The sequence below is a fragment of the Pseudophryne corroboree genome, chromosome 2 (genome assembly GCF_028390025.1).
Source record: "Pseudophryne corroboree isolate aPseCor3 chromosome 2, aPseCor3.hap2, whole genome shotgun sequence".
Lineage (NCBI taxonomy): Eukaryota > Metazoa > Chordata > Amphibia > Anura > Myobatrachidae > Pseudophryne > Pseudophryne corroboree.
Window position 1 is genome coordinate 348406644 of NC_086445.1, and position 16042 is coordinate 348422685.

Consider the following 16042-nt stretch of genomic DNA (forward strand, 5'->3'; position numbering starts at 1 on the left):
CAAAACATTTTAGATTTAGACTATGTGTCACCAAGCCGTCTGGCTTCAGTACCACAATATAGTGTGGAAAAATAATACCCTTTTCCTTGTCGTAGGAGGGGTACTTTGATTATCACCTGCTGGATATACAGCTTGTGAATTGTTTCCAATGCTGCCTCCCTGTCGGAGGGAGCCGTTGGTAAAGCAGACTTCAGGAACCTGCGAGGAGAAGATGTCTCGACTCTCCAATCTTTACCCCTGGGATAATACTCGTACGATCTAGGGGTCAACTTGCGAGTGATCCCACTGCGCCCTGAGACTCTTGAGACTACCCCCCCACCTTGAGTCCGCTTGCACGGCCCCAGCGTCATGCTGAGGACTTGGCAGACGCGGTGGAGGGCTTCTTTTCCTGGGAAAGGGCTGCCTGCTGCAGTCTACTTCCCTTACCTCTATGTCTGGGCAGATATGACTGGCCTTTTGCCTGCATGCCCTCATGGGAAAGGAAAGATTGAGGCTGAAAAGACGGTGTCTTTTTTAGCTGAGATGTAACTTGGGGTAAAAAAGGTTGGATTTCCCAGCTGTTGCTGTGGTCCCCAGGTCCGATGGACCGACCCCCAAATAACTCCTTCCCTTTATACAGCAATACTTCCATCTGCCGTATGGGATCTGTATCACCTGACCACTGTCGTGTCCCTGACATCTTCTGGGAGATATGGACAACGCACTTATCTTGATGCCAGAGAGCAAATATCCCTCTGTGCATCTCACATACATATATATAGAATGCATCCTATTAAATGCTCTACATGAATAAAATATTTTCAGTCAGGGAATCCGACCAAGCCAACCCAGCACTGCATCTCCAGGCTGATGGCGATCGCTGGTCGCAGTATAACCACCGTATGTGTGTATATACTTTTTAGGATATTTTTCCAGCTTCCTATCAGCTGGCTCCTTGAGGGCGGCCGTATCTGGAGACGGTAACGCCACTTGATAAGCGTGTGAGCGCCTTATCACCCTAAGGGGTGTTTCCCAACGTACCCTAATTTCTGGCGGGAAAGGGTATAACGCCAATATTTGCTATCGGGGTAACCCTACGCATCATCACACACTTCATTTTATTTTATCTGATTCAGGAAAAACTACAGGTAGTTTTTTCACTCCCACATAATACCCTTTCTTGTGGTACTTGTAGTATCAGAAACACGTAACACCTCCTTCATTGCCCTTAACGTGTGGCCCTAATGAGAAATACGTTTGTTTATTCACCGTCGACACTGTATTCAGTGTCCGTGTCTGTGTCTGTGTCGACCGACTGAGGTAAATGGGCGTTTTTAAAACCCCTGACGGTGTTTCTGAGACGCCTGGACCGGTCCTAATAGATTGTCGGCCGTCTCATGTCGTCAACCGACCTTGCAGCGTGTTGACATTCTCACGTAATTCTCTAAATAAGCCATCCATTCCGGTGTCGACTCCCTAGAGAGTGACATCACCATTACAGGCAATTTCTCCGCCTCCTCACCAACATCGTCCTCATACATGTCGACACACACGTACCGACACACAGCACACACACCGGGAATGCTCTGACAGAGGACAGGACCCACTAGCCCTTTGGGGAGACAGAGGGAGAGTCTGCCAGCACACACCAAAAACGCTATAATTATATAGGGACAACCTTATATAAGTGTTTCTCCCTTATAGCATCTTTTATATATATACAATATCGCCAAAATCAGTGCCCCCCCTCTCTGTTTTAACCCTGTTTCTGTAGTGCAGTGCAGGGGAGAGCCTGGGAGCCTTCTCTCCAGCTTTTCTGTGAGAGAAAATGGCGCTGTGTGCTGAGGAGATAGGCCCCGCCCCTTTTTCGGCGGGCTCGTCTCCCGCTATTTTTGAAGTTAGGCAGGGGTTAAATATCTCCATATAGCCTCTGTGGGCTATATGTGAGGTATTTTTTGCCTCTAATAAGGTTTTTATTTGCCTCTCAGAGCGCCCCCCCCAGCGCTCTGCACCCTCAGTGACTGTTGTGTGAAGTGTGCTGAGAGGAAAATGGCGCACAGCTGCAGTGCTGTGCGCTACCTTTATGAAGACTCAGGAGTCTTCAGCCGCCGATTTTGGACCTCTTCTCTCTTCAGCGTCTGCAAGGGGGCCGGCGGCGCGGCTCCGGTGACCATCCAGGCTGTACCTGTGATCGTCCCTCTGGAGCTAGTGTCCAGTAGCCAAGCAGCAAATCCACTCTGCACGCAGGTGAGTTCACTACTTCTCCCCTAAGTCCCTCGTTGCAGTGATCCTGTTGCCAGCAGGACTCACTGTAAAGTAAAAAACCTAAGCTAAACTTTCTCTAAGCAGCTCTTTAGGAGAGCCACCTAGATTGCACCCTTCTCGTTCGGGCACAAAATCTAACTGGAGTCTGGAGGAGGGTCATAGGGGGAGGAGCCAGTGCACACCACCTGATCTGGTAAAAGCTTTACTTTTTTGTGCCCTGTCTCCTGCGGAGCCGCTATTCCCCATGGTCCTTTCAGGAACCCCAGCATCCACTTAGGACGATAGAGAAACCTCCATATGCCTCTTTTAGTCGGCATCACCTGTCCATTGCATGTTCCACAGGACACGTCTAGCAGAAATCGACATAGCGCTGACTCTAGAACCCAGTAGACCAATGTCTCTTTGAGCATGTCTTATATATAAGACAGCATCTTTTATATATCCTAGGGTCAATAACATGGTATCCTTATCTAGGGTTTCAATCTCCGCTGATAAGGTATCTGTCCACGCTGCTACAGCGCTATAAACCCCTGCCGACACAATCGCCGGTCTGAGTAGTGTACCAGAATGTGTGTAAATGGACTTCAAAGTACTTTTCTGCATGCTATCTGCAGGATCCCTGAGGGTAGCTGTATCTTGGTATGTCAGCGCTACCTTTTGGGTCAACGTGTCAACGCCTTGTCCACCCTAGGGGAGGATTCCCATCGTATCCTGGCCCTAGCAGGGAAAGGATACGCTATGAGAATTCTTTTGGGAAACTGCAGTTTCTTGTCTGGAGATTCCCGCTCTTTTTCACACAATTCATTTGGTTCAGGAGAGGGGGGAAATGTTATCTCAGCTTTCTTCCCCTTAACATGTGTACCCTCGTGTCAGGGACAGATGGGTCATCTGTGATATGCAAAAAATCTTTTATTACAATAATCATATATTGAATACTTTTCTGCCAGTTTTGGCTGTAACTTTGCATCATCGTAGTCAACACTGGAGTCAGACTCCGTGTCGGTATCAGTGTCTATTATTTTGGATAGTGGGCGTTTTGAGACTGTGAAGGTCCCTGCGACATAGGGACAGACATGGGTAGATTCCCTGTCTGTTCTCTAATCTTTTGTGCAATAAATTTACCTCAGCACTTAATTCCACATATCCAGTCAGGTGTCGGCGTTGTCGACGGAGACACCACACACACACATTTGCTCCATTTCCACCTTAGAAGAGCCTTTTACCTCAGATATGTCGACACACACGTACCGACACACCACACACTCAGGGAATCCTCTTATCTGAAGACAGTTCCCCCACAAGGCCCTTTGGAGAGACAGAGAGAGAGAGTATGCCAGCACACACCCAGCGCTAATACCCCAGGAAAAACACACAATGTGTTTACCCAGTAGCGCTGTAATACTATTATTTGCTGCCAATTATGTGCCCCCCCTCTTCTCTGAAACCCCCTTTCACCGTGGATAAGCAGGGGAGAGTCCGGGGAGCTTCCTCTCAGCTGTGCTGTGGAGAAAATGGCGCTGGTGAGTGCTGAGGGAGAAGCCCCGCCCCCTCGGCAGCGGGCTTCTGTCCCGCTTAAATAATAAAAACTGGCGGGGGCTCTTTATATATACAGTGCCTAGCTGTATATATATATCTCTTTTGCCAGAAATGAGGTTTATATTGCTGCCCAGGGCGCCCCCCCTGCGCCCTGCACCCTTACAGTGACTGCCGTGTGTGAGAGCAATGGCGCACAGCTGCACTGCTGTGCGTTACCTCAGTGAAGATCATGAAGTCTTCTGCCGCCTTTGAAGTCTTCTTTTTCTTCTCATACTCACCCGGCTTCTATCTTCCGGCTCTGTGAGGAGGACGGCGGTGCGGCTCCGTGACGAACTCCAGGGTGAGACCTGTGTTCTGACTCCCTCTGGAGCTAATGGTGTCCAGTAGCCTAAGAAGCAAAGCCTTGAAACTCACAGAAGTAGGTCTGCTACTCTCCCCTCAGATGCAGGGAGTCTGTTGCCAGCAGGCTCCCTGAAAATAAAAAACCTAACAAATATACTTTCTGCCAGGAAGCTCAGGAGAGCTCCCTGAAGTGCACCCATCTCCTCTGGGCACAGTATCAAACTGAGGTCTGGAGGAGGGGCATAGAGGGAGGAGCCAGTGCACACCAGATCTAAAGTCTTTCTTAAAGTGCCCATGTCTCCTGCGGAGCCCGTCTATCCCCATGGTCCTTACGGAGTCCCCAACATCCTCTAGGACGTAAGAGAAAAGGGAAGGGGGGTGGGGGAGACAAGATTGGCAGTCTCATCTGCCATCAAATTATGTGTTTCTATCCACTTACACCCCTTTCACACATGCAATTACATCTCTGGTTTTTGCACGTGAACGCACATAAATGCGAGATTTCTGCATGTGTGAAAGGAAACAACCCGAGACTATCTCCTGGATACACATCCCTGTTCCCGACCAGGGCCATGAAGCAGAGACCCAGGAATTTTCCAGCTTGCTAGAACCAGCAAATTCCAGGGTCACATCTGAAAGCAACATTAGTTACAAACCGGCACACGCATAGGCTACATACTGTACATCCCTGAAGATGTTTGCTCACTGTCCCACAGGGCTGCATACAGAAATCAGCTCTGGGTTACATTGGCGCGTAATAGGGGTGAGTTAATGAGCTGTTGCTGGTGTTTCCATTGGAATGCAAAAGCACACCATGGGGCTCCCTGCTATTTGAACGGACCCCAAGGAGTCAGCTGGGAATGCTATTCAAACCCCCTTTACCCAATGGCCAAACCACTTAATTACAAAAAATAAGAATTTACTTACCGATAATTCTATTTCTCGGAGTCCGTAGTGGATGCTGGGGTTCCTGAAAGGACCATGGGGAATAGCGGCTCCGCAGGAGACAGGGCACAAAAAGTAAAGCTTTAGGATCAGGTGGTGTGCACTGGCTCCTCCCCCTATGACCCTCCTCCAAGCCTCAGTTAGGATACTGTGCCCGGACGAGCGTACACAATAAGGAAGGATTTTGAATCCCGGGTAAGACTCATACCAGCCACACCAATCACACTGTACAACCTGTGATCTGAACCCAGTTAACAGTATGATAACAGCGGAGCCTCTGAAAAGATGGCTCACAACAATAATAACCCGATTTTTGTAACTATGTACAAGTATTGCAGATAATCCGCACTTGGGATGGGCGCCCAGCATCCACTACGGACTCCGAGAAATAGAATTATCGGTAAGTAAATTCTTATTTTCTCTATCGTCCTAGTGGATGCTGGGGTTCCTGAAAGGACCATGGGGATTATACCAAAGCTCCCAAACGGGCGGGAGAGTGCGGATGACTCTGCAGCACCGAATGAGAGAACTCCAGGTCCTCCTTAGCCAGGGTATCAAATTTGTAGGATTTTACAAACGTGTTTGCCCCTGACTAAATAGCCGCTCGGCAAAGTTGTAAAGCCGAGACCCCTCGGGCAGCCGCCCAAGATGAGCCCACCTTCCTTGTGGAATGGGCATTTACATATTTTGGCTGTGGCAGGCCTGCCACAAAATGTGCAAGCTGAATTGTATTACACATCCAACTAGCAATAGTCTGCTTAGAAGCAAGAGCACCCAGTTTGTTGGGTGCATACAGGATAACAGCAAGTCAGTTTTCCTGACTCCAGCCGTCCTGGAACCTATATTTTCAGGGCCCTGACAACATCTAGCAACTTGGAGTCCTCCAAGTCCCTAGTCTGGTGCAAGGCACCACAATAAGCTGGTTCAGGTGAAACACTGACACCACCTTAGGGAGAGAACAGGGGACGAGTCCGCAGCTTTGCCCTGTCCAAATGGACAAACAGATATGGGCTTTTTTGAGAAAAAAAAACCCACCAATTTGACACTCGCCTGGTCCAGGCCAGGTCCAAGAGCATGATCACTTTTCATGTGAGATGCTTCAAATCCACAGATTTGACTGGTTTTAAACCAATGTGATTTGAGGAATCCCAGAACTACGTTGAGATCCAACAGTGCCACTGGAGGCACAAAAGGGGGTTGTATATGCAATACTCCCTTGACAAACTTCTGGACTTCAGGAACTGAAGCCAATTCTTTCTGGAAGAAAAATCGACAGGGCCGAAATTTGAACCTTAATGGACCCCAATTTGAGGCCCATAGACACTCCTGTTTGCAGGAAATGCAGGAATCGACCGAGTTGAAATTTCTTCGTGGGGCCTTTCTGGCCTCGCACCACGCAACATATTTTTTTCCATATGTGGTGATAATGTTGTGCGGTCACTTCCTTTCTGGCTTTGACCAGGGTAGGAATGACCTCTTCCGGAATGCCTTTTTCCCTTAGGATCCGGCGTTCCACCGCCATGCCGTCAAACGCAGCTGCGGTAAGTCTTGGAACAGACATGGTACTTGCTGAAACAAGTCCCTTCTTAGCGGCAGAGGCCATAAGTCCTCTGTGAGCATCTCTTGAAGTTCCGGGTACCAAGTCCTTCTTGGCCAATCCGGAGCCATGAGTATACTTCTTACTCCTCTACGTCTTATAATTCTCAGTACCTTAGGTATGATAAGCAGAGGAGGGAACACATACACCGACTGGTACACCCACGGTGTTACCAGAACGTCCACAGCTATTGCCTGAGGGTCTCTTAACCTGGCGCAATACCTGTCCCGTTTTTTGTTCAGACGGGACGCCATCATGTCCACCTTTGGTATTTCCCAACGGTTTACAATCATGTGGAAAACTTCCCGATGAAGTTTCCACTCTGCCGGGTGGAGGTCGTGCCTGCTGAGGAAGTCTGCTTCCCAGTTTCCATTCCCGGAATGAAACACTGCTGACAGTGCTATCACATGATTTTCCGCCCAGCGAAAAGTCCTTGCAGTTTTTGCCATTGCCCTCCTGCTTCTTGTGCCGCCCTGTCTATTTACGTGGGCGACTGCCGTGATGTTTTTCCCACTGGATCAATACCGGCTGACCTTGAAGCAGAGGTCTTGCTAAGCTTAGAGCATTATAAATTTAGCCTTAGCTCCAGTATATTTATGTGGAGAAAAGTCTCCAGACTTGATCACACTCCCTGGAAATTTTTTTTTTTTTTTTTTTTCCTTGTGTGACTGCTCCCCAGCCTCTCGGGCTGGCCTCCGTGGTCACCAGCATCCAATCCTGAATGCCGAATCTGCGGCCCTCTAGAAGATGAGCACTCTGTAACCACCACAGGAGAGACACCCTTGTCCTTGGATATAGGGTTATCCGCTGATGCATCTGAAGATGCGATCCGGACCATTTGTCCAGCAGATCCCACTGAAAAGTTCTTGCGTGAAATCTGCCGAATGGAATTGCTTCGTAGGAAGTCACCATTTTTACCAGGACCCTTGTGCAATGATGCACTGATTTTAGGAGGTTCCTGACTAGCTCGGATAACTCCCTGGCTTTCTCTTCCGGGAGAAAAACCTTTTTCTGGACTGTGTCCAGAATCATCCCTAAGCACAGGAGACTTGTCGTCGGGATCAGCTGCGATTTTGGAATATTTAGAATCCACCCGTGCTGTTGTAGCAGTATCCGAGATAGTGCTACTCCGACCTCCAACTGTTCCCTGGACTTTGCCCTTATCAGGAGATCGTCCAAGTAAGGGATAATTAAGACGCCTTTTCTTCGAAGAAGAAGAATCATCATTTCGGCCATTACCTTGGTAAAGACCCGGGGTGCCGTGGACAATCCAAACGGCAGCGTCTGAAACTGATAGTGACAGTTCTGTACCACGAACCTGAGGTACCCTTAGTGAGAAGGGCAAATTTGGGACATGGAGGTAAGCATCCCTGATGTCTCGGGACACCATATAGTCCCCTTCTTCCTGGTTCGTTATCACTGCTCTGAGTGACTCCATCTTGATTTGAACCTTTGTAAGTGTTCAAATTTTTTTTTAGATTTAGAATAGGTCTCACCTAGCCTTCTGGCTTCAGTACCACAATATAGTGTGGAATAATACCCCTTTTCTTGTTGTAGGAGGGGTAATTTAATTATCACCTGCTGGGAATACAGCTTGTGAATTGTTTCCCATACTGCCTCCTTGTCGGAGGGAGACCTTGGTAAAGCAGACTTCAGGAGCCTGCGAAGGGGAAACGTCTCGACATTCCAATCTGTACCCCTGGGATACTACTTGTAGGATCCAGGGGTCCTGTACGGTCTCAGCGTCATGCTGAGAGCTTGTCAGAAGCGGTGGAATGCTTCTGTTCCTGGGAATAGGCTGCCTGCTGCAGTCTTCTTCCCTTTCCTCTATCCCTGGGCAGATATGACTCTTATAGGGACGAAAGGACTGAGGCTGAAAAGACGGTGTCTTTTTCTGCAGAGATGTGACTTAGGGTAAAAACGGTGGATTTTCCAGCAGTTGCCGTGGCCACCAGGTCCGATGGACCGACCCCAAATAACTCCTCTTCCTTTATACGGCAATACACCTTTGTGCCGTTTGGAATCTTAAATGCTCTATAGTCAATAAAATACTGTCCCTGTCAAGGGTATCAATATTTTTAGTCAGGGAATCCGACCAAGCCACCCCAGCTCTGCACATCCAGGCTGAGGCGATCGCTGGTCGCAGTATAACACCAGTATGTGTGTATATACTTTTTATGATATTTTCCAGCCTCCTGTCAGCTGGCTCCTTGAGGACGGCCCTATCTATAGACGGTACCGCCACTTGTTTTGATAAGCGTGTGAGCGCCATATCCACCCTAAGGGGTGTTTCCCAACGCGCCCTAACTTCTGGCGGGAAAGGGTATACCGCCAATTATTTTCTATCGGGGGGAACCCACGCATCATCACACACTTCATTTAATTTATCTGATTCAGGAAAAACTACGGTAGTTTTTTCACATCCCACATAATACCCTCCTTTGTGGTACTTGTAGTATCAGAAATATGTAACACCTCCTTCATTGCCCTTAACGTGTGGCCCTAATAAGGAATACGTTTGTTTATTCACCGTCGACACTGGATTCAGTGTCCGTGTGTGTCGACCGACTAAAGTAAACGGGCGTTTTTAAAACCCCTGACGGTGTTTTTGAGACGTCTGGACCGGTACTAATTGTTTGTCGGCCGTCTCATGTCGTCAACCGACCTTGCAGCGTGTTGACATTATCACGTAATTCCCTAAATAAGCCATCCATTCCGGTGTCGACTCCCTAGAGAGTGACATCACCATTACAGGCAATTGCTCCGCCTCCTCACCAACATCGTCCTCATACATGTCGACACACACGTACCGACACACAGCACACACACAGGGAATGCTCTGATAGAGGACAGGACCCACTAGCCCTTTGGAGAGACAGAGGGAGAGTTTGCCAGCACACACCAAAAACGCTATAATTATATAGGGACAACCTTATATAAGTGTTTTCCCTTATAGCATCTTTTTTATATATTTCTAACGCCAAATTAGTGCCCCCCCTCTCTGTTTTAACCCTGTTTCTGTAGTGCAGTGCAGGGGAGAGCCTGGGAGCCTTCCCTCCAGCCTTTCTGTGAGGGAAAATGGCGCTGTGTGCTGAGGAGATAGGCCCCGCCCCTTTTTCGGCGGCCTCGTCTCCCGCTCTTTAACGGATTCTGGCAGGGGTTAAATATCTCCATATAGCCCCCGGAGGCTATATGTGAGGTATTTTTTGCCAAAAATAGGTTTACATTTGCCTCCCAGGGCGCCCCCCTCCCAGCGCCCTGCACCCTCAGTGACTGCCGTGTGAAGTGTGCTGAGAGGAAATGGCGCACAGCTGCAGTGCTGTGCGCTACCTTAAGAAGACTGAGGAGTCTTCTGCCGCCGATTCTGGACCTCTTCTCGTTTCAGCATCTGCAAGGGGGCCGGCGGCGAGGCTCCGGTGACCATCCAGGCTGTACCTGTGATCGTCCCTCTGGAGCTAATGTCCAGTAGCCAAAGAAGCCAATCCATCCTGCACGCAGGTGAGTTCACTTCTTCTCCCCTAAGTCCCTCGTTGCAGTGATCCTGTTGCCAGCAGGACTCACTGTAAAATAAAAAACCTAAGCTAAACTTTTCTAAGCAGCTCTTTAGGAGAGCCACCTAGATTGCACCCTTCTCGGCCGGGCACAAAAATCTAACTGAGGCTTGGAGGAGGGTCATAGGGGGAGGAGCCAGTGCACACCACCTGATCCTAAAGCTTTACTTTTTGTGCCCTGTCTCCTGCGGAGCCGCTATTCCCCATGGTCCTTTCAGGAACCCCAGCATCCACTAGGACGATAGAGAAAATGCAGTTTATAAACATTCAGCACAAGTGGCAGTAACAGTGTAGTAGCATTACTGCCTGACAGCACTGAGGTCACAGGTTCCCACCCTGGCCTTAACTGTGTGGAGTTTGTATATTCTCCCCGTACTTGAATGGGTTTCCTCCCACAAACCAAAAATATACTGGTAGGTTAATTGGCGTCCAAAAAAAATTAACCTTAGTATGAATGTAAGCTCTCAAGAGCAGGGCCCTCAACCCTCATGTGCTTATCCTTCTTTTACGTAAACCATCTTCAACAGCACCAAATCCTGTGGTTTTCTTCCACCCCAATACTTTTTTCTGTTGCTTTAGTTATGTTTATTTACCCTGTACTTGTCCTATAATTTTCTTCAACTGTAAGTCACTGTTTTCCTGTTTTGATTATTAATTTATGTACTCCAGAAGCGTCACTTACGCCTTGTACACCCCTGCCAGAAAAAGGGGCATGGCTTCATGGGAGGGGCGGGGCTTCGCTTCCCAACCCCCGTTTTTCGTCACTTGGGGGGTTCGGGAGGTGCGTGCTGCCTCCAGCGGAGTGCTTTTTCTGCCGTGTCGGCTCCTGCTCAGTGACAGGAGCTGAGTGCTGCACATAATGTAACAGTGCAGCACTCGGCTCCTGTCACTGAGCAGAAGCCGGCATTTTGGTGTCACCCCTCGGCTGCGGGCCGCACCCCCTGCCCCCTGTGACGCCACAGATGTACTCTGTAATTAGGCAATGCGGATCCCTTGTGGCGCTATATAAAGGTTAATAATAATGTGTGTGTCTGTGTACGTGTCGTAGGGAATATAGGGGGTAAACTCCAGTGGGGCAGGGACTGATGTGAATGGGCAAATATTCTCTGTAAAGCGTTGTGAAATAGGTGTGCGCTATATAAATAACTGGTAATAAAGATAAACTGTGATCTCTAACTGAAAGCGTGGGCCCCCTGCAGCCATTCTGCTAAAATATACATTTCTACATGTCAGTATATGACATTTGTAGCCAATGTTAACAGTTATGGTTGTCGGTAACCATTAGTTACAGTGCGTGTACCCAGTAGGGCCTGTATGTCTATCACGGCTGCCTGTATTACCGGTGGTGCTGTGCTGCTTTTTGGGTCCCCACTTCACGTCAGGGTGCAGCAGCAGTACGTGCTGAGCCCCGTGCAGGGGCGGCGTATGAGACACTATCAGCTCGTCCTCATCCTCCTCATCTCCGTCCGTCTCCTCCTCGCTGCAGCTCCCGTCCTCACTCCCACCCCAGCGCCCCCTACCCCCAGGTCTACCGGCTTGCCAGAGCGGCGTGACGCTAAATAGTGTGCGGGGTCTCGGAGCATGAGACTGGCGGGGACCAGGGTACGGAGGAGCACCCAGGCCGCACCAGGCTGCTCTATGCACAGCAGCCACCCCGCCGGCACGATGGTGTCTCCCCACCGCCCTCAGCAACCTTGGAAGCAGCATGCCGGCTCTCACACAGGATGGTGCCATTTGCCGCAGCCTAGCTGCTACGTACTATTCCAAATACCGGTAGATTGTGACATGGACCCAGGGGGTTATGGGAAAGGTCCTCTCCACGAAGCTAAACTAGACGCTACCCAGCCGAGCTGCTAGTGGCAGCGGTCATCACACAGGGGCGGAAGCACAGCTGCTGGGGTGTCAGTTCCTGCACACAGCTCAGCTCACTCCCTGACTCCTCCCCTCCAGTACTTGCTGGCCCGGACGATGCCATAGTCTGGTGCTGGCCTGGGCGTATTACATGTATATGGGTGTGACGTGAGGGGAGCTCTGTAGTGTACTGTACGCACACTGTAACACCCTGACCCCGGACACTGGAACAACACAGCACAGGGAGCCGGTGTGTTAGGTGTTTCCTGGCTGGTGCACTATTATACATCACACGCAAGGGATACAGCACGCACCGTTATTACAGCATATATGTAGGGGCACTAGTGGCGGTCGGTATGTCGACATAATATTGACAGTTTCAAAATGTATACATTACCATTAGGGGTAGACCTGTACAGTGTCGACAATTCATCCATGTCGACATTATGCACTTGTCAATGTGTTCAACGTCAACATTATCATGTCGACATGGTGAATGACAACCAAATATACAGATGTAGATGGTATGAGCAAAAATAAATATCACCCCATATACCCTCTCTGCTTGACGTTCTTGTTTTCTCACATTTTACTATTTTACCTTGCTACCACCATTTTTTTTTAGATCCAAGTGTATACCCCTCCCCCCTCTCTCTGTCCCAGATGTGATATTGTGATAATAAGATTTTACTCACCGGTAAATCTATTTCTCGTAGTCCGTAGTGGATGCTGGGGACTCCGTAAGGACCATGGGGAATAGACGGCTCCGCAGGAGACTGGGCACACTAAAAGAAAGATTTGGTACTACCTGGTGTGCACTGGCTCCTCCCTCTATGCCCCTCCTCCAGACCTCAGTTAGGATACTGTGCCCGGAAGAGCTGACACAATAAGGAAGGATTTTGAATCCCGGGTAAGACTCATACCAGCCGCACCAATCACACCGTATAACTCGTGATATTTAACCCAGTTAACAGTATGAAATACAACTGAGCCTCTCAACAGATGGCTCAACAATAACCCTTAAGTTAGGCAATAACTATATACAAGTATTGCAGACAATCCGCACTTGGGATGGGCGCCCAGCATCCACTACGGACTACGAGAAATAGATTTACCGGTGAGTAAAATCTTATTTTCTCTGACGTCCTAGTGGATGCTGGGTACTCCGTAAGGACCATGGGGATTATACCAAAGCTCCCAAACGGGCGGGAGAGTGCGGATGACTCTGCAGCACCGAATGAGAGAACTCCAGGTCCTCCTCAGCCAGGGTATCAAATTTGTAGAATTTAGCAAACGTGTTTGCCCCTGACCAAGTAGCAGCTCGGCAAAGTTGTAAAGCCGAGACCCCTCGGGCAGCCGCCCAAGATGAGCCCACCTTCCTCGTGGAATGGGCTTTCACTGATTTAGGATGCGGCAATCCAGCCGCAGAATGCGCCAGCTGAATTGTGTTACAAATCCAGCGAGCAATAGTCTGCTTAGAAGCAGGAGCACCTATTTTGTTGGGTGCATACAGGATAAAAAGCGAGTCAGTTTTCCTGACTCCAGCCGTCCTGGAAACATAAATTTTCAAGGCCCTGACTACGTCCAGTAACTTGGAATCCTCCAAGTCCTTAGTAGCCGCAGGCACTACAATAGGTTGGTTCAAGTGAAAAGCTGATACCACCTTAGGGAGAAACTGGGGACGAGTCCTCAATTCTGCCCTATCCATATGGAAAATCAGATAAGGGCTTTTACATGACAAAGCCGCCAATTCTGACACACGCCTGGCCGAAGCCAAGGCCAATAACATGACCACTTTCCACGTGAGATATTTGAGATCCACAGTTTTAAGTGGTTCAAACCAATGTGATTTTAGGAAACTCAACACCACATTGAGATCCCAAGGTGCCACAGGAGGCACAAAAGGGGGCTGAATATGAAGCACTCCCTTTACAAAAGTCTGAACTTCAGGCAGTGAAGCCAGTTCTTTCTGGAAGAAAATCGACAGAGCCGAAATCTGGACCTTAATGGAACCCAATTTTAGGCCCATAGTCACTCCTGACTGTAGGAAGTGCAGAAAACGACCCAGCTGAAATTCCTCTGTAGGGGCCTTCCTGGCCTCACACCACGCAACATATTTTCGCCAAATGCGGTGATAATGGTTTGCGGTTACTTCTTTCCTGGCTTTTATCAGCGTAGGAATGACTTCCTCCGGAATGCCCTTTTACTTTAGGATCCGGAATTCAACCGCCATGCCGTCAAACGCAGCCATGGGAAGTCTTGGAACAGACAGGGCCCCTGCTGTAGCAGATCCTGTCTGAGCGGTAGAGGCCATGGGTCGTCTGATATCATTTCTTGAAGCTCTGGGTACCAAGCTCTTCTTGGCCAATCCGGAACCACGAGTATCATTCTTACTCCTCGCCTTCTTATTATTCTCAGTACCTTTGGTATGAGAGGCAGAGAAGGGAACACATAAACCGACTGGTACACCCACGGTGTCACTAGAGCGTTCACAGCTATCGCCTGAGGGTCCCTTGACCTGGCGCAATATCTCTTTAGCTTTTTGTTGAGGCGGGACGCCATCATGTCCACCTGTGGCCTTTCCCAACGGTTTACCAACAGTTTGAAGACTTCTGGATGAAGTCCCCACTCTCCCGGGTGTAGGTCGTGTCTGCTGAGGAAGTCTGCTTCCCAGTTGTCCACTCCCGGAATGAACACTGCTGACAGTGCTAAGACGTGATTTTCCGCCCATCGGAGAATCCTTGTGGCTTCTGCCACGCCATCCTGCTTCTTGTGCCGCCCTGTCGGTTTACATGGGCGACCGCCGTGATGTTGTCTGATTGGATCAGTACCGGCTGGTTTTGAAGCAGGGGTCTTGCCTGACTTAGGGCATTGTAAATGGCCCTCAGTTTCAGAATATTTATGTGTAGGGACGACTCCTGACTTGATCAAAGTCCTTGGAAATTTCTTCCCTGTGTGACTGCCCCCCAGCCTCGAAGGCTGGCATCCGTGGTCACCAGGACCCAGTCCTGTATGCCGAATCTGCGGCCCTCTAGAAGATGAGCACTCTGCAGCCACCACAGCAGAGACACCCTGGTCCTTGGAGACAGGGTTATCAGCCGATGCATCTGAAGATGCGATCCCGTCCAAGAGGTCCCACTGAAAAGTTCTTGCATGGAACCTGCCGAATGGAATTGCTTCGTAGGAAGCTACCAATTTTCCCAGGACTCGCGTGCAGTGATGCACCGACACCTGTTTTGGTTTCAGGAGGCCTCTGACTAGAGATGACAGCTCCTTGGCTTTCTCCTGCGGGAGAAACACTTTTTTCTATTCTGTGTCCAGAACCATCCCCAGGAACAGTAGATGCGTCGTAGGAACCAGCTGCGACTTTGGAATATTCAGAATCCAGCCGTGCTGTTGTAGCACTTCCCGAGATAGTGCTACTCTGACAAACAACTGCTCCCTGGACCTCGCCTTTATAAGGAGATTGTCCAAGTACTGGATAATTCTTTCGGCCATTACCTTGGTAAATACCCTCGGTGCCGGGGACAGACCAACGGCAACGTATGGAATTGGTAATGACAATCCTGTACCACAATTTTGAGGTACTCCTGGTGAGGAGGGTAAATAGGGACATGCAGGTAAGCATCCTTGATGTCCAGTGATAACCTGAAATTCTCCAGGCTTGCAATAATCGCCCTGAGCGATTCCATTTTGAACTTGAACCTTCGTATATAAGTGTTCAAGGATTTCAATTTTAGAATGGGTCTCACCGAACCGTCTGGTTTCGGTACCACAACATTTTTGGAATAGTAACCCCGGCCTTGTTGAAGGAGGGGTACCTTGATTTCACCTGCTGGAAGTACAGCTTGTGAATTGCCGCCAGTACTAACTCCCTATATCCGAGGGCAGCAGGCAAGGCTGATGTGAGGTAACGGCGAGGGGGAGTCGCCTCGAACTCCAGCTTGTATCCCTGTGATACTACTTGCAGAACCCA

The 16042-nt window shown here is 49.3% G+C and overlaps 2 protein-coding genes across 3 annotated transcripts in view; one reads left to right on the plus strand and one right to left on the minus strand.

Annotated features, from left to right (window-relative positions):
- Positions 1-11949, minus strand: part of LOC135019225 (putative GTP-binding protein 6) — a 99964-nt gene extending 88015 nt beyond the window's left edge. Inside the window, exon 1 of the mRNA XM_063953084.1 lies at positions 11556-11949. Coding sequence (XP_063809154.1) covers positions 11556-11949 — 394 coding nt within the window. The remainder of the gene's footprint in view (positions 1-11555) is intronic.
- Positions 11081-16042, plus strand: part of LOC135019241 (uncharacterized) — an 86166-nt gene continuing 81204 nt past the window's right edge. The window contains exon 1 of one of the 2 annotated variants that reach the window (XM_063953086.1): positions 11081-11226. In XM_063953086.1, coding sequence (XP_063809156.1) covers positions 11178-11226 — 49 coding nt within the window. In that variant the 5' untranslated portion in view covers positions 11081-11177. Of the gene's footprint in view, positions 11227-12118; positions 12421-16042 lie in introns of those variants that run through there. The other variant, XM_063953087.1, reaches the window with a different exon arrangement.